This window comes from Xyrauchen texanus, chromosome 25 (assembly GCF_025860055.1).
Source record: "Xyrauchen texanus isolate HMW12.3.18 chromosome 25, RBS_HiC_50CHRs, whole genome shotgun sequence".
Taxonomy (NCBI): Eukaryota; Metazoa; Chordata; class Actinopteri; order Cypriniformes; family Catostomidae; genus Xyrauchen; species Xyrauchen texanus.
Window position 1 is genome coordinate 32,067,042 of NC_068300.1, and position 19,453 is coordinate 32,086,494.

Here is a 19,453-nt window from a genome sequence, read left to right on the forward strand (position 1 = left end):
TGTGTGTGTGTGTGTGTGTGTGTGTGTGTGTGTGTGTGTGTGTGTGTGTTGTTTTGCTCTTGCTGTAGGCCCATATGATGGTTCAGTGGAAAGAGGAGTTTAAAAATCGTTCCAGGGTGAAGTGTCCAAGCTCAGGCTGCTGGTTGGAATTCCCCAGTATTTACGGACTTAAATATCATTATCAGCGATGCCAAGGGGTAAAACCTTTATCTGATCAATATATTTTTTTACACCCCAAAACCTCATACGCAACCAACATTTACTGATAAGGATGTCTATTTTTTTATGCTGACATCTAATTGAAAGCACTGCCATACAGCCATCTTGCTTTAACATCATAACATTTTGTTAGATATTTACTTAAATTAAAAACATTTTGCCAGTGTGGTAAGAACAATACACTTAATATAAGATACATCCTCTGAAAGCACGTCTTAATATCTCAGGCAATTTAGCTGTTTTAGATACGTCTTGTTACTGATCCAGAAAATTCTTTTTTTGCTGTTTAAAACTAGCCTTAAGGAGGGCTCACAATAGACTTTGAGCATTAATTTTTTTTTTCAGATATTATTATATTATATGATGTCACACAAGAGCTTTTGCTTTTAATAAAAAACACAGCGCATTGAAATATGTATTCTGTGTGTGTTTGGCATTCAGGCAACCATAGCAGAGAAGCTAAGTCACGGATGTCCGTACTGTGAGGCTGTGTTTGCCACCAAGGTCCGTCTTCAGAAGCACAAGTTGTGGAACCACCCAGAAAGGGTCAACATGGAGACCAAATCTGGGGTCACCCTGGGGACCAAATCCATTCCTAAGTCTGAATCCAAACATCAAAAGAGTCCTATGAAAGGAAATGCCAAAAAAAGGTTAGAAACCATATTGCTCCTTATTTGTTTTAGCATATTTCTGAACAGGGTGCTGTTAAGGTTGACTTCCCTGAAAAGTATACGCTGTATATATTTGCACTAGGTGTCACCTGCCACACAGCGGGTCTATTTGCACTCCAATAGTATCATGAAAACACAGAAATTATAGACAATCTGAGCCCCCTAGTGTTGCTGCAGTGGTGTGGGTTGTAATGACGGTGTGGATGTGCTTTTGGAGTTGGTGTAGGTTTATGTGGGAGTCTTTATAAACACAATAAAAACACTGCAGTGATATGGTATGTTAGTATTTTATTGCACTTATTGCAAACAAGATGCTTTTTTGTTGCTTTTACACTTAACCAATTTACCAACGTTTAAACACTGTGGCAACAATGCTCTGTTTGTTTGAGCATCCCTACCAGCCTGACATAACAACAAGTACCGCCACTCCCTATAAGCAGACTACGCAGTCTCAAGCTCACCAACTCCCTAGGGGGGCACCATCTTACCCTAGGAGGGCACCAGAATGTCCACTAGCTGCCCTTACTCGCACGTTATACGTTATTCAAGGACCCGAAAGCAGTTGCGGAACATAGATGATCGCTTCGTGCTCATATCAAGCGAACCAACCCCCTGGTCAGACGATCGCTTCACACTCATATCACATGTGTGTATGTATATATATATATATATATATATATATATATATATATATATATATATATATATTATATATATATATATATATATATATACACAGTATATAGCATCCATGATCTAATTTAATGAAACACTGTGGTGGAAATTGATTATTGATTATTTTTAACTAAAAATGTTTTACTGTACTTTAATTCTTGCAATAAACATGATAAACCTAAACAATTGTAGTTCCAACTTTGGTGCAATTTGTTTTTGAAGCTGTTTCCCTGTGAAAAATGTACTATTTAAGGAATTATTATAAGGACTTTTTGCATTAAAATTCCTAAAAAGTCCATAAATGTAATTCCCTGAAACATACAGATAACCTACTTTAGCATTAATGGGACATTTCTGCACCAAATTCAAATTAGCATTTTCAAATTGTAAATTTTTGGCACACTTGTACCCCCAGAACCAAAACAGAAAGAACAGCTTCAGGATAGGTTTTGTTTTCCACACTGCCATTATGAAGTTCCAGATGAAGTCCTCTTGTAATACTATGGTATCAGTCCTCTGTGGATTGACTATAATAGCCTGTTTTCCCTCTGCTCCCATAGGCCCATGGGAAACAGCCCTCCATCGCCTGTGTTTTTCAAGGTGAAGAAGACCCAGGAGGTGTCTCATCCCTCACAGAATGGGGAGTACGCCCTCCAAAGGCTGGACAAGAGACAACAGCAGCAGCAGGGAACATCTTCAGACGCTGAAGGCAGTGAGAGTGAAGACGGCAGTCTACCCCCACCCTTCCCTGAGGAAGACCCCGAGAGAATGAAGCACAGTAAGACTGCTACACATTGAGATTACTACTTTACATCTAAAAGCATTTAAAACACCTTTATTTATTTTTTTGGATTACTGATACCACAATGATACCAAATAGTACATGGTCCTCAGTGTGTAAACAAACAGCACACGTTTACAGTAAATACATTTATAATTGATATGTTGATGGATTTTTATTTCTTCTTGATACTTGATACCAGTTGAAACACAAAGTTCCTCCTCTGAGAAAAGTAGTTCCAATTAACTTCTAAGAATTTCCAGGGCTTGACCCCAGAATGAAAACTGTCTGCTGTAAAAACATGCTGTTGTTTTTTCCCACACACATTTTTAGACACATCTTACTTTTTAAAACAAGAATCTCTTCCATTCCCAACTTCATTTACACACCCCAGAATACTCTCAAAACTGTGCTTCCACACTGCTGCTTAAAGGGCCAACCTACCCTGTCTGACAAATGTCAATCACTACATTTGTCAGAAAGTATACGCTGGCCCTTTAAGCAGCAGTGTGGAAGCGCTGGTCATTAAGTCTCTCTCTGGTAGCTGCTGATGGCTGCTGTCTCTGTCTCTGCCTGGCAGAGATGCAGTGTGTCAAGATGTCGGCATGGCTTGTGCTGTGAGCTTGCTACTTATGGCCTTTGTTTGGGTATACGGTCCCTTCGTTTGTTGTTCCACGTCAGAGACAGGGGCGAGAGCAGTGTGTGTGTGTGTGTGTGTGGTGAGATTGTGTCTGTGTCTGAAATGTCAGCAAAATAACTCTGGAGCAGCTGTGTTTGTGAGATATAAGTTGTCAACCAAGGCCTTGATAATGCATACATACTGTATACATGGACACAGAATAATGGAGACACATGACATATCCACACTGTTCCCATGACTGCTACATGAAAGTTGTGTCAGTTTCTCCATAGCAGTGACAAAGACAGGAAGTTCAACAGCATGTGAAACAGCAGGTGTTTACTTGACTCTGGTACACTGAAGTTTTGAGCCTCATTAATGAGAGACAGCTTGGTTTCCTGCTTCTCTACGGGTGCTTTCACACTAGCACTTTTGGTGTGCACCTGAGTTTGTTTAACGTCAGAGTTCGGTTCATTTGTGCCTTTGCTATGAGTACATGAAAATGCAAATACTTGATTTGTAATTGCATTTAATTAAAGGCACAATGTATGTTTCTATAGTTTTAAAATACAATTTTCAATTATTTTCAAATATTTTCCAGGAAAAAAAAAAAAACGGTTTAATGAAACTAAGATTTGGATCAAGCAATTGACACAGTATATAAAGTATGTAAAACCATCATGTTTAGATGATCTACATGTGTAGTTACTTATAGCAATAGCTCTTGAATTTTGTTCTTTACTGAATGGTGTGGCTGTGATCTGGCTTTGCCATATTATTGAGATGTTTGACCTCTTGTTGTTGTTCTTCTCCATTTGAGCCAGGGAGGAAGCAGAAAACTCCAAAGAAATTCACTGGGGAGCAGCCATCTATTTCAGGAACATTTGGCTTGAAAGGTAGCACACACACACACACACACACACACACACATACGCACGCATGCACAGATGCACGCACACATGCGCACACACACACCCATTTACTTCTATTACTCTTAAAAGTGCACTCAGTAACTTTTGTCTTTGTGTCATCTTGGACATAATTTTCTAACATATTAAAACAGTTTAACTAATTCTTGGAAATAAATTCTCAACTTTTGTATAGAAATTAAATCAACATCAACTACCAACGTATCTGTAAAGATTTAATATCTCAAAAACTTGCTGCTGGGATAGAATTTCAATTGTTGGCTGGCGTTGCATGATTGGGCCTACTGAGCCCAGAAGCAGAGCTGCATCATGGGGCCCACTAAATGCAGAGGTGGAGCTGCACCACAAGGCCTAGAGGTGCTTGTACAAATGTGGCTGATTTTCACATCATAAGGCCTTTCAGAATATGTCTGAATTAATAATCTGTCTTTTCATTGCTGAGATGTTGGTAGGCAATGTTTAAAACAAAAGGATATTGATCAAACTGTCACTTTCAGTGGCATTCTTGCTCGAGCCCCCATTTATTTCTGAAATGTTTCTTAGCCCATCTTGCACTAAGCCAAGCTTTCACATTAAGGGAACTAAATTAATCTCTTAAATTACAAACTGGGGTGCCATGACTGTCAATATTAAAATATTTGAAGTGACCCTCTCAGACTTTGACTTTCAAGATTCAATCTTGGTCTCAATTAAAATAATACCCCTTAAGATTTCAGTGGTACTTTACCTCCAGTATGTTTGTAATTAGAAGCCTTATGCTCTGTTGTAGAAATAATTACCCCTGTCTGTGCTAATAGGGATATTATAGAGGTGTTTCATTTCCTGTTGAATTTATATTAGTCCATATATCAGACACATTGGACCAGGAGACAGACCACAAGAGAGTTTTTGTATATCGCCCTTGTTTCACTGAATGGTAGGATCTCTTTGTTTGTCCTTTTTAAGAAGTACTTTACATTTTTACATTACTACGGTATATCAACCATCTCTTTCTCGCTCTTTATTTTGAGGGAGCTGCTGAATGTGTTGTGTTTTGTACAGGAATGAATAAGGTGGAGGAGAAGTTGAAAGCTGGCCGAATGAAGAGGGCGGAGGGGCCTCTGTTTACTGAAGAGTCCCAGAGGAAGCAGTCAGTACCAGCTCCCACCAGAAAAGATCCTGCTGCTATCAGTTCAGGTCTTTCTCTCTTCACTGTTTACAGTATATGGCCCCATTTACACCTGCACCTATGTTTAATCACTAGACCGTTTATGATAAATGAATTCAGTCACTTATAGAGATTAGCAGTCATTATAAAAAAAATATTTGACCACAGAAAGCCGTGATTGACCCAATCAGAATGAAGTATTCCATAGAGCTATGTAAAAAGATATTTAGCCATCCTACTCCCAGAGTCTAATAACTTGGTTCCTATGTGCAAACCTGGGCATTTGTATTCTTTCTCTGTCTCTCTGTCAGTGCCCCCTGCTGAAGCCCGGTGGCAGAACACCATCTCTGAGAGGGGGGAGGTGGTCTGCCCAACTTGCTCCATTGTCACCCGCAAGACCGTCCATGGCCTTAAGAAGCACATGGAGATCTGTCAGAAGGTTAGGGGCCATACCACCGGTCACTCTGATCAGCTGACTAACTCACTATTGTCATTATTACACCATAAATGTAGGCCTTAGAAGAGTGACATGATTATTAATATTATTCTCAGCATTTCCAAAGGGAATGAGGATTTGCTGAAAGGTTATATTTGTGATATAAAGATGATAATATATAATATGCACTGACTAGAAGTCAGCAATTTGGATGTTTATTACCCTGAAAAGTATAAGAGTCAAGTGCTCTATTAAAAAATGTCTCTGTATGTTTGAGCTTTCCGAACAGCAACAATGGCTCAACCAAAAGCGTAAGTTGTTTGTTTGTCCAATGGCAAATGGAAGAAATGTACGAAAAGAGTGTGTTTGAAAAAAAACGACATTTTGTCATTATTTTTCCAATTCGGTTTAGTGATGCTAACTTCGCAGAAATGATAAGGTTCAGCTTTAAATCATACATTTGGCTCCCTGTTTGAAAAACGTGTTCCTTCCTTAACACTTTGATGTCACTTCACTCAATTCATGATCCATTAAATGCATCTTATTCCACATAATGAGACTTCAGACATCGACATAGATCCCTGTCTTTGACGTTTCCATTGACATTATGAGGAATCCACATAGATTATTCTGCCCTCTAAAGGTAATTTTCCTCAGATATTGGCAACCCAAACACATAAACCTCACATGTACTGTACAGTGGTACAGTGGCTAAAGTGTCCAAATATTTCCTGGGGCCAGAGTACGGTATAAAAAGAAAGTCATAGAATAAAGGAACAGAAGTGCAAGAATCAAAACTTTAATGTATGACTTTCCCTCTATTGTTTTAGTACAACCAAACCACAATGGAAAAGGAGAGGAAAGTGTTTCAGGCATGCAATTAGACACCTCTCTCTCAGGACCCCAAGCACAGGGCCAGAGGGAACCATTAGGAGCACTTTATTGATTGGCCGTCTGTGAAAGAGATGCAGAGAGCGGACCTACCCAGCGTGCATCTGGAGTAGAGTACTGTAGTGCCGGCCCACTCTAAAGCACAACTCTATAAAAATGATGACATGTCTATTAAAGGGGAATCGATCTGTTGCGTTATTGTGGGGTCATGAGTAATTGCAGTTTTTCTGGCCTCTTCCTGAGTCCTGTGTGAAATCAAAACAGCTGTGGTGAGCATTAAAGGAGACTTTTCGTGGCAAAAGAAATGTATTAAAACAATAATTATTGACCACATCGTCTGTGGACTTCGCACATGCTTTATGCAAATATAACTGACAATACAGATTTCTCTCACTTTAATTATATATTAGAGTGAAATCATTCTATAGGAATAAATCCCAATATAATGGCAATGATTGTCATGTACAATTAGTAGGGATGCACAATATCAACAGCCTACTGTACATATTATTGGCCTTTAACCGGGAACATTCAAATATTATTATCACGCCGATAATGGAATTACCGCCGAGATTTTCAGTGATAATTTGTTACAGTTTATTTGCTTGCAGCTGAGAGTCTCTGACGGCCTGTGGCTTCTTTCCTTTAGGACAGTCTCAAACCACACAATGTGTTTGAGTGAGAACCAAGCTCATGTCACTCTGTGAAAATTATTTCAACATCTCTGCACCTTGTTACATTGTTTTGGGTCTTGTTTTAGTCATCTGCTGTATGTAACAACATGCCATTTTCCATAGTCTGTGACCATGAGGCAATAAACGGAAACGCGTCAAAAACATGTACAGTGTGTGTTACTTGGGAGCAATCATTTTCGCATATTACTTAATTAAAATTTAACAGAATGTGGAAATTAGTATATTGTTACTTACAGAACAGCATTGTGATTAAAACAATTCCAAACACAACTTAAAACGGTTCATTTATCTTGAAATAATCCTCACAGAGTGACTCGAGATGGCTAAAATCACTAGTTTGTGAGTGAAACGAATGTGCTTGTTGGATTTTACCTATTCCCATTATGATTGTTGTGTTCACATTTCATAAATTATCCATTGGAACTGTCACAAATAAGTGCTATAACAAGTGTATAAGCCCAATGCACACACATACATAACACACTTAAACCACTGCTTCACTCACAGTCTGGCTGCTAGCATAAATATTACCCCATGTATACTGAGATTAGGGTTAGTATTGTATGTTTTGATGTTTAATGATTGTTACATGCCGTTTATAGCCTGATTTTGGTTTAAATCATTAAACCATTGCTGTTAGTGGGTCATTAGGATTACCATAAACCTTCAGATATTATAAATGTGCACCATACAATTTATGCAAGTGTATTGTCATTTATTTGTCATTCAAATCAGTATTCATGCGTAATATAGGCACATTTCTGGTTCATGTTACATTCTCCAAACCTTAAATAGCAGCTAGTCTAAATTCCAAGCTTTTAAATTACACATAATTATCAAATGAGAAATTAGAAATATCTTTTTTTTTATGAATTAGCTAGCTTTACCAGGTTAAAGGATTCAAATTGAATCTTTTTTTTTTCAAATATATGTTATCGTATCAGCCACAATAAGCTGAAATATCTGTTATCGGTATCGTCCCATAAAATCAATATTGGTGCATCCCTAAGTATTAGTAATAATAGTACAGTAGCAATAATAATACAAGTGTTTCCACTTGCCGTTCGGGGTAATTTTGGGATGCCTGTTTCGGACACATGCCCTAAAGCTGAAATCTTATAAATCTCTAAACCTTTCTCCAAACAAAGGTGAAATTATCTACCTATTGGAAACTAAAATGAACCTCGCTTTGGCATTATATTTCGTACCCAGTGTGAATAAGCACATAGGAATGCATTGCTTCAATATTCAAGATGAAATTAGCGGCAAAAACAGCTCCATCTTTCTGAAAAGCAAGTTTCAGACAAATGGCCAAAAAGCGTATCTTTGTGACTAAGTCCCTCCCCTTCTTGCGCTCAAAAATTGGTATTTTGATATTGTGGATGGTATCATAAACATTCGCTCTATTTCCTGCAGCTGCGGGATGCTCTCAAGTGTCAACAGTGTCAGAAGCAGTTCAGATCCAAAGCTGGACTCAACTACCATTGCATGGCTGACCACACTAAGGTGAGTGTTTAAGTGCATCTATCTATCTGTCCGTCCGTCCGTCCGTCCATCCATGCATTTGAGTTTTTTATATACAGTATATATAACTTTAAAAAGCATTCTTAATAAAACATCTTTATAAAACAATTTGTATGTCAAGTGCTTTTAGCAATATTAAGCATATCTAACTATATCAGTTAATGTTTTTACTTTGGCAGCCCTTAAAATACAATATCTAAAATTAAAAATGGAATATACAGAAGAAGTTAACTACTGAAGCTAGAAAACAGAAAAACTAAACTAAGACTAACAATCATAAAGTAAAAATGAACAAAAACAAAGCTAAATTGACTGGACAAACTAAAAAGACCACCTGACTCACATGTAAAATTGATTATTTTAGACACAATTGACACAATAATAGACACAATAATAGACCAAAGTAGGAAAAAGCTACTCTTATCTCACTACATTTTCTATACCGTCTTGTTCTCTGTCTTCCCCCTCATTATCAGCTCTTGGTGTCCTGTGTGCCTCTGGGTACTAGTGCTGACATGTTTGGGTCTTAATTGTCTGTGTCTTAATTTATTTATTTTTTGTTAAGAACTGAACTCACATCCCAGACTTTGCATTTGCCCTCTGGTGCTTTGTTTTCAAGTCTCTGGTGTCCTGTTTAGATATCTTTTTTTATCTCATTTCCAATGCTGATGTTTTTAACAGCCAATATACAGTGTTGTATAAACCATAGTCTGACAGTTGCCATAAACACGCCTTGAGGAATGGCCCCTCTATAAAGGTTTTAAAGAGTGCCGGGATGTCTGGCTTTTGGAAAGCATTGATTGAAACCACATTGGTTGTAATGTCTTGGGGAAGAGTCTCTGCAGAGATGCTGATCTAGTGCATTGTGTTTGTTTCCCATTGCTAAGCCATCGGTGAGTGAAAATGAGGTTGGGGAGGAGCAGGAGGAGAGAGATAGACTACGGCGCGTCCTCAAACAGATGGGCCGAATCAATTGCACCAATGAGGTAGGAATTTGTCGCCTGGGTTACTGTCTGTCTGACTCCCTTGACAACCTCCTCTGTCCTCCATATGTCCTAGCACACCTGTCTCTCTCTCACACTTCCGGTTTTGCTTTTGCCTGCCTGTGCACTCCTAAACACACAATCTAGTGAGCTGCCTTGCTGTCTGTCTCTTTCTGAAACATGCTTATTAAAAATAGAATTGAATGATGATATTCCTACAAATATGATTTTTTTGATAAATAATAGTAAATAATAGTAACAGGGTTGACATAGTCTGCTTTTGACAAACTTAACAAAATATAAGATAAAATGATAAAACCAAGAGACATTTACTTTCAGAGTTCCAATCCTGAAATGATGATGATGATGTCATTAGCTCATTATTTTTGTGTGGTGTGTGTGTGTCTATAGAATATTAGCTACATAGAATCAAATAGCACAACAATTAATGCTGATCTACACTGCTCTTGCCAGAAGGGCTGTCTGTTTGAAATGTCTGATAAAGAGAGAAATATGGTAAATATGCCTGAAAGGGGATCAGAGGAGGAAATACTTGAGAAATGCTGTGTAATTTTCATAACTTATTTCTGAAATACTTGTGTGAAATATGTTAATTTAGTACAGCTTTAGACTGATGGTTTAATCATTCACTGTTCAAGGCTTAATCTTCAATTTAAGCTCCTGAAGTTTTACATTACACTAAATGGCATTACCTGGTGTACAGTAATAACAAACAGCCCTCTTAGAAGGAACCATTTGCCCAGACTGTAAACCTAGAGAAAGACCATGGGTCAAGCAAAAGGTCAGTGTGTAAATTAATAAAGCGTGTTTGATTCTGTCTCATACAGGGCTGTTCAGCTCACTTCTCCAGTCTGATGGGTTATCAGTATCATCAGAAACGCTGTTGCGGAGAGTTTATGGATTCAGAGAAGCCTGTGTTCATGTGTCAACACTGTGGTAAGACCTATCGCTCCAAAGCTGGCCGTGACTACCACCTGCGCTCTGAGCACCCCGCCACCGGCCTGCCCACGCACTCGGTGAGATTACACACCCAGATAACATGGCATTGGCCTAATCCCACATCGTTTGAAAAATGTCATGAGCACTCTGGTTTTATTGATCATTCATTATCCCAGAGCGTCACTTGAGAGGTTTAAATGGGCCTTCTATTTACTGTATTAGTAGACGCCATTTTTAATTTGGCGTGATTGAAAATGAGGCTATATAGGATAGCAGAAATCCCATAAAGTCAGCCTGATCTTTACAGATTAAGGTAATTAATAATGTTTTTGACATCCATCCTTAATTTGTTTTCATTTTTATCACATTAAATTAGGCATTTATATAGGCAAATATTCAACAGGCAAAACATTTTGGAAGGAAATATATCTGTTAAATTTGATAGCATGTAATATACACCAATGAGTAAAACCATTATGACCACTCAAAGCTGAAGCAAATAACGTTGATCATCTCTTAACAAGGACACATGTCAAGGTCTGGGTAGACTAGATGGTAAGTGAACAATCGGTTCTCCTAGTCAACGTGTTCAATGCAGGAGAAATGGGCAGGAGTAAAGACCTGAGTTACTTTGACAAGGTCCAAATTGTTGTGTTTGTGCTCTGAAACGGCAAGGCTTGTGGGGTGCTCCCGTTCAGCAGTGGTGAGTACCTACCGACAGTAGTCTGAGGAGGGACAAACCACTAAAAGTTGCCCAAGGCTTATCAATGCGTGAGGGCAATGAAGGCTATCCCATCTGGTCCGAACCGACAGAAGGTCTACTGTGGCACAAGAAAATTTTAATGATGGTTATGGGAGGAACGTGTCACAACCAGCTGCATATGGGGCTGCGTAGACGCAGACCGTTCAAAGTGCACATGATGAACCCTGTCCACTGTCGAAAGCACCTACAATGGGCATGTGAGCGTCGGAACTAGACTTTGGAGCAGTGGAAGAAAGTCCCCTGGTCCGATGAGTCCTGTTTTCTTTTACATCATGTGGAGGCCGTGCAATTCCCCAGATTTTAATCAGATTGAGCATCTGTGGGATGTGCTGGACCAACAAGTCTGATCCATGGTGGCTCAACTTAGCAACTTACAGGACTTGAAGGATCTGCTGCTAATATCTTGGTGCTAGATACCACAGGACACCTTCAGGGGTCTTGTACAGTCCATTCCTCAGCGTGTCAATGTTGTTTTGGCCATATGCAGAGGACCAACAGCATATTAGTTGTGTGGTCATAATGTTTTGGTTCATCAGTGTACATGTTATACATTGATTTATTAACCTTTTAGAGATTGTTTCCTTCCCCCACACATCATGTAGCTCACAGCTGAGGAGTGTAAACATGAAAAGAGGAAAGAGAAGGAGGAAGTACATGAGAAAATGGAGAAGGATGAGTCCAACCTGAAGAAAAACAGGGGCAAGGTAAAGGAGAGAACAGAGGAGCAGGTGGAGCAGGTGGAGGAAAGGAAGGAGGAAAAGCCAGAGGTGGAGGAGCTACTGGATTTGGACAGGACACCCAGCGGCAGGGTGCGACGGCGCTCTGCTCAGGTGGCTGTGTTCCACCTGCAGGAGATTGCAGAAGACGAACTGGCAAAAGACTGGGGCAACAAACGTCGCATCAAAGATGACCTCGTGCCAGACATCAAAAGGGTACACAAACATACACACAGCCTGCTTTCATGATTCCTGTGTAAACATTGGTGTATTAGTGTTGACTAAGGCAAGCATCACTATTTGTATTGCTCATATATTGAGTTAAGGATTTGTTTAAAACCCCTAACCTAAGCACTAAAGAGATATTTCATCCAAAAATCATGAATGAAGTCATTATTTCTTGTTTATTTTTGTTCTGTTAGCTCAACTACACACGACCAGGCCTCCCCAGCTTCAACCCCGAAACTGTGGAGATCTGGAAGAACGAGGTGAAGGAGAAAGGATTCATCTGCTGCCCCAACTGTGTAAGAAAACGCTCTTGTTTTTCAGACTTAACATTCTTCAACAGCTACTGGTGTCCAGTTGACAATTTCCAACCCCAGTATAAAAGCATGTGAATGATTATAAGTCACAAGATTTATATATAAATTGTTTTTGCTGTTGAAGAAAATGGAAAACACTTGTTTGCTATAATTTGTTCAGAATGACTTTTTCTTTATTTCATAACAGAATTGTGAAGCTGTGTACTCAAGTGTATCTGGACTCAAAGCCCACTTGGCAAACTGCAACAAGGTACAACTAGGCCTCTGCAATCTTTGCCATAGTTGTGTCATGCTTGAAATACCGTCACTCTTACAGCTGTAATTGTTCTCCGTACAGGGAGGGGGCGGTGTGGGGAAGTACACCTGTTTGCTCTGTCAGAAAGAGTTCAGCTCTGAGAGCGGTGTAAAGTACCATATCAGCAAGACACATTCTCAGGTAATTCATGCTGTCTTACAAACACCCGGGGCATGTTCAACAAAGTAAGCATAGCACTTACCCTTCATTATATCCCAGAATAAATTATGACCTGTTCACACCAAGTCTGATGCGAATAAACAGCTTGACAGTTCGCAAACTATTTTTGCAACAAAAATCTTCGTCTATCTCTGAAGAATTTCTTCCCATATCCATGAATGTAAGCGAAAAGCACCCTGGCCATTCATGTGCTTAATTATTCTGGCTTAATTATGCAACACACTGTTACACCTTGTCCTAACCAGACGCAGAACAATAAGATTGCAGTGACAAGCAATCTGTCTGTCCACACTAGACAACACTAGACGTGCGTGTGTGTGTGTGTGTGCTTACTTCCAAATTGATTTTGCCTTACTTGTACAGAACTGGTTTCGGGCATCTGACCATGAGGTGCCAAACAACAAGAGGAAAGAACTAGAGAGCAATGGCTTACAGAAGGATGTGAAAAACGGAATGCCTGGGAAGAAGAGAGGTCGAAAGCCCAAAGAGCGCTCCCTGGTCTCCATCCCATCCTTCACCCCAGCTCCAATTCCGTCCCAGACCATAACTCCAGCCTCAGAAACCCAAAAACCTGCCCCCACCCCTATTGCCAACACCCCAACTACACCCTCTGCCCCAGTGAACAGTGAGAATCCAGCCCAGCCTAGAGACACACAGCCCCCTATAAAGAAACGGGGTAAACCTAAGAAACCGCCAACCACTGAGTAACACGGCCTTTACTATGTCAGCACCAAGACGGGATGCTTTCAGAAGTACACCAGTAAACGAATGAAATGAAAAAAGATTAAGCAGAACAAGGGAATGACAAACAGCAGAAAACACAGATGATTTGCTCTTGTATTGATTTCACACTGATCTTTGTGTTTTTTAATCTGAGTATATACATTGTGTGTTCTTGTGTATACTGATATACTTGTATATTACTCCTATTATTTTATTTTTTTCTTTCTATTTTTAGAGTTGATTTTAATAAGCTCTCAAAAAGGGTCAAGAATAGTTAAACCACCAGTTGATATAAATGGTATATATATATAAAATATATATATATACACACACATACACATACACATACACATAGGCCTTTATGGAAGCTTTTTTTAGAGCAGAAGTTGCAAACATTTCTATGTAATGTTTAGGTAGCTCAGTTAATATGTCCGGTGGTTTCATTATTATTATTATTATAATTATTATTATTTGTTATTATTTTTTTAAGAGAATCAAACTCATTCAGTTAGCATGGTGAGCTAATTTACTGCTAATGTTTTTATCATGGATATACTCTGCTGTGTATATATAATATCTATATATGAATATATTCAAAGCAATTCATTTTCGTCCATCGTTTTCAAATGAGGTGTGTAAAAAAAAAGCTGGTCATCTTAAGTGGTCATCATTTAATTTGCTTTTCCTCGGATGTATTTGTGTTTGTTTTGTCATCGACAGCTGAACAAAAGGTTGGAATTAGGTTGATGGCTGTTGTAACACTGTGCTACTGTGCAATAGTGTTGCTTTCCTGGTTTATCGTCTTGTCTCTTGCTCAGAGTTGTAAGGGGTCTGTGTACTGGGCCCGTAGCCTTGTGTAACACCTTTTCCCACATCCCTTTGGGCTGTTTGCAGTAGTTGTAGTTTGCCTCAGTTGGTCAGAGGTCATTGTTAAAACCTTAAACTGCTTGGAACGTTGGTAGTGCTATGTGCTTTCATTTTCTCTGTTTATAAATGTTTTGTACAGTGGGAAAAAATGGATTGTGGTGCTTAAAGAAAGAATATACAGTGCAGACATTTAGAGAAACTCAAATAGCAAAATGCAAAGTTTGTGGCAGACATGTGCTGTTATAATGAACAGAAATGTGTTGGCAGGAAATAGAACTCTGAAGCACAGTAATGCCATTTGACATCTGTGATGCTAGCTTAAGCTAAATTTAGTACTGCACTATAGGAATATTCAAACTGGCTCAGAAATGAAAACGTCATGAATAGAGAATCCTCTGAAATTAATTTGGGCAAATCTCATGAAACCTGTCAAGAACATGCCCGGGTCATATTTCATCCCAAAAATCAAAAAAAAAAAAAAAAAAAGAGGTAGAAGAAATTTTATTTTGTATTATATAATACAAAGTAAAATTTCTTCTTCTAAAAAAAAAAAAAGAGGTAGAAGAAATTTTATTTTGTATTATATAATACAAAGTAAAATTTCTTCTACCTCTTTTTTTTTTTTTTTTATATTTAAATACTTTTTTTTAACATTATGACATTATTTTCATTACAGTTGAACGCACTTTACCCCCCGATTCTCCAAAACTTTAATTCTTATTATTTTAAAGTGAAAAAATATAATATTTGGAATCTTAAGTATTGTATTTTTATATTGCCTTTAATTAAAAAAACATTGTTTTACAGTATTTTATTGTAATCATATTTATTGTAAAAAATAATACTGTATTAAATTAATTATACTCTAATGATAATCTCCACTGAGAATAATAACAATTCTCAAAAACTCAAAAACATTCATTACGGTAATGAGAATATGGTCAAAAATGTGCTTAATTGCTATGAAAATAATGGCTTTATATATATTATCTATCTATCTATCTATCTATACACACACACACACACACACACACACACACTGGCGACCAAATGTTTGGAATTATGTAGAGATTTTGCTCTTATGGAAAGAAATTGGTACTTTTATTCATCAAAGTGGCATTCAGCTGATCACAATGTATTGTTAGGACTTTAATAACATGAAAAATGACTATTACGATTGTAATTTTTTTTTCAGAATTTCAAAGCGTTTTCATCAAAAAATCCTCCACTTGCAGCAATGACAGTTTTGCAGATCCTTGAAATTCTAGCTGTCAGTTTGTCCAGATACTCGGGTGACCTTACACCCCACACTTCCTGTAGCACGTGCCATAGATGTGGCTGTCTTGTCGGGCACTTCTCACGCACCTTACAGTCTAACTGATCCCACAAAAGCTCAATGGGGTTAAGATCCGTAACACTCTTTTCCAATTATCTGTTGTCCAATGTCTGTGTTTCTTTGCCCAATCAAACCTTTTCTTTTTGTTTTTCTGTTTCAAAAGTGGCTTTTTCTTTGCAATTCTTCCCATAAGGCTGCACCCCTGAGTCTTCTCTTTACTGTTGTACATGAAACTGGTGTTGAGCGAGTAGAATTCAATGAAGCTGTCAGCTGAGGACATGTGAGGCATCTATTTCTCAAACTAGAGACTCTGATGTACTTATCCTCTTGTTTAGTTGTACATCTTGACCTTCCACATCTCTTTCTGTCCTTGTTAGAGTTAGTTGTCTTTTGTCTTTGAAGACTGTAGTGTACACCTTTGTGTGAAATCTTCAGTTCTTTGGCAATTTCAAGCATTGTATAACCTTCATTCCTCAAAACAATGATTGACTGACAAGTTTCTAGAGAAGCTGTTTCTTTTTTTAGCAATTTTTGACCTGATATTGATCTTAAGACATGCCAATCTATTGCATACTGTGGCAACTCAAAAACAAACACAAATACAATGTTAAGCATCATTTAATGAACCAAATAGCTTTCAACTGTGTTTGATATGATGGCAAGTGATTTTCTAGTACCAAATTAGCAATTTGGCATGATTACTCAAGGATAAGATGTTGGAGTGATGGCTGCTGGAATTGGGGCCTGTCTAGATTTAATAAAAAATTACTTTTTTTTTTATTAGTGATGGTGCTGTTTTTTACATCAGTAATGTCCTGACTATACTTTGTGATCAGTTGAAGTCCACTTTGGTGAATTAAAGTATCAATTTCCTTCCAAAATCTGTACATTATCCCAGTGTATATGTATGTATATATATATATATATATATATATATATATATATATATATATATATATATATATATTGTTTTGTTGTTTAACATCAATTGAGATTAAATCTAAACAATAAAAATTGGCTTAAAGGGATAGTTCACCCAAAAATTTTGTCACCCCATGCCACCCCAGATGTGTATTAATTTCTTTCATCTGCAGAATACAAAGATTTTTTTTTAAATATTCTATCTCTGTTGGTCCAAACAATGCAAGTGAATGGTGTCCAGAACTTTGAAGCTTCAAAAGCATATAAATGCAGCATAAAAGTAATACAAAAGACTCCAGTGGTTAAATCCATGTCTTCAGAATATGATACGTGTGGATGAGAAAAAGTAATTTTTTTTACTCTAAATCTCCACTTTCACATTCATATGTGAAACTCAACAGGCACCAAATGTGGCTTGTGAAAGCAAAAGTGGAGATTTAGAGTAAAATAATCTGTTGATCTGTTTCTCACCCACATCATGCATATCACGTTTGAAGATAAGGATTTAACCACTGGAGTCATTGTGCAAAATTCCTTTTTTTCCTTTTGATTTTGTGGTAAAAATGTGATTTGGACATGTTTTCATGAGATTCATATGTGTATTTAACTTTTGATGGGTCGAGCTGGTCCTTGTACAAGCAATGTGTCTCGAGTGCACTTGAAGACGTCCATGACTGTATGCAATAGTGAGAGTGTTTTGCAAGGGTTGTCAAGCATGTAATTTAAAGCATCGAAGAGCACAATTAGAATGGTCAGACTTTAACTGAACATTTCCTTGCCTTGTGGTTACGAATCAGAGCGTAAAGGAACAAAATGAATATATGAACTGATTCCCTACCTTCTGATTAAGGCCTATTTGAGAACAATGCTTGTCTTGCACTTTAACCCCTCCTCCCCCTTCCCTCCTTATCTTGCACTTTTTAGGCACTGTTAGGCTTCCATCCTCCCAACTTTTAATGAGCAGCTCTGTGTTGTCGGTGCCCTTTTGAGCAGATCTGAGATCAATTTCCCTTCTGTAAATCCACCACTTGAGAACTGATCACAGCTTAGCACGAACTGAGCCTGCCCAATGCCATTTGATCCAATGCCATGTGATCCAAACCCAGGGCTTTTAAAACAGTGATACATGTAATGATACTCAACAGTGATACTCCATTCCCCAATTTAGAAAGCAAATCTATGTCAAATATTAAATGAAAAATTATGTTTAAAGCCATACTGGAAGCAGTGTATCTTTTTATTCTTCCTCAGTTTGTATAAAAGATTATAGATTAAAAAATATATAATTTGCAATAGAAATTCATTATCTATTCTAAGAACCCTATTTGTTCTAACTGAGGTACTTGAAATTATGAAACAATTGCCATAAAGTTATTAAAATACAGGTCACAAATGGACAAAAAGCTTAAATTATTAAAAGTATATTTATCTATTGAGAAAAAAAACAAATAAGCTCAAATTTGCATATATACATTTAATTTATTTTATTCTAATATTTGTAAATGCGATCTTAATCTCATATTTGCTTAACGGGGTCATGAAATGAGGAATCAAATTTTCTTTGATCTTTTAACATATATGAGTTCATTGTACTATAAAAACATCCTGTAAGTTTCAGAACTCAAAACTTCCTCCTCACTGCAAATAGAGCATATATTGAAACCAAGCTGCAAAAACGACTCGTTCTCTGCTTCCTCCACATTGTGATGTCACACTGTGGTAAACATTTGCATCTGACCACCTCCACAATAACACATCAACCTACTTTACCTTTAATCACTTCTGTAGCCTGTCCAGTAGTGTTGAGCAGTGAGATGGCAATGAGAGAGCAGATCAATAACGAGTAGAGAGCCAATCATAACAGTGGCTGTTTACTGTAAATTCTTAAAGGAGAAGCAGCACCAAAACCAAGCTTTTTTGACAGAGGGTCAAAATGAGGGTGGAAAATTATCTTGTTTTATAATATATGACTGTTTTTTGGGCAGAAACACTTTACTAATATTATAAGAGAACCTTAAGGAACAGTTTAAAATAATCAAAAAGGCATGTCATGACCCCTTTAAGAAAACTAGGGTTGGTAGTTGTTTTAGGGAAAAGGTGCTAGTAGCCAATCTACCTTAAGGATTGTGGCGCATGAAGTTGTGAACCAGTTAGACCACCTTGCCATTGAGTCCCACATTTCTGACATGAAATGTCATAGCAAATGTCATTTTTAACTGTCCTTCGCCACAAATGAAATGTCATGCATTAAATGGCAAATAAAAGTTCTTCTGCAACTTCAAGACCCCATTGCACTGTACTTTAGTTTATCTGTCTTTTAAAAAGTTGTGGCTTTCAAGAAGACAAGGCAACATAGTTAAGAGCTCAGTCTTGCTCCATAACCTTTTTGTACATTTTGTTTGCTAAGTGACAGTTCTTACACTGTAAAAGTGTAACGTTTCTGTCTTAGATAGATGAGCCACGCTTTTGGAGTTTCACCCAGTGGAAGTTTAGTTATTACACAATATTGCTCAATTTGCCATCTCATATGAAATTACACTAAAGTGGTGCATAGTTTCTGCTAGGAATATTGTGCGTGGC

The 19,453-nt window shown here is 37.8% G+C and overlaps 1 protein-coding gene across 2 annotated transcripts in view; it reads left to right on the forward strand.

The window, feature by feature from the left end:
• The window catches only part of LOC127618574 (zinc finger protein 512B-like), a 63,298-nt gene that overhangs the window by 41,872 nt on the left and 1,973 nt on the right, over positions 1–19,453 (forward strand). The window contains exons 4-17 of one of the 2 annotated variants that reach the window (XM_052091116.1): positions 69–197; positions 661–869; positions 2,126–2,343; positions 3,790–3,861; positions 4,936–5,070; positions 5,353–5,480; positions 8,480–8,569; positions 9,475–9,573; positions 10,419–10,607; positions 11,896–12,225; positions 12,432–12,533; positions 12,739–12,801; positions 12,889–12,987; positions 13,390–15,099. In XM_052091116.1, the coding sequence (XP_051947076.1) occupies positions 69–197; positions 661–869; positions 2,126–2,343; positions 3,790–3,861; positions 4,936–5,070; positions 5,353–5,480; positions 8,480–8,569; positions 9,475–9,573; positions 10,419–10,607; positions 11,896–12,225; positions 12,432–12,533; positions 12,739–12,801; positions 12,889–12,987; positions 13,390–13,734 (2,208 nt within the window). In that variant the 3' untranslated portion in view covers positions 13,735–15,099. Of the gene's footprint in view, positions 1–68; positions 198–660; positions 870–2,125; positions 2,344–3,789; positions 3,862–4,935; positions 5,071–5,352; positions 5,481–8,479; positions 8,570–9,474; positions 9,574–10,418; positions 10,608–11,895; positions 12,226–12,431; positions 12,534–12,738; positions 12,802–12,888; positions 12,988–13,389; positions 15,100–19,453 lie in introns of those variants that run through there. The other variant, XM_052091117.1, reaches the window with a different exon arrangement.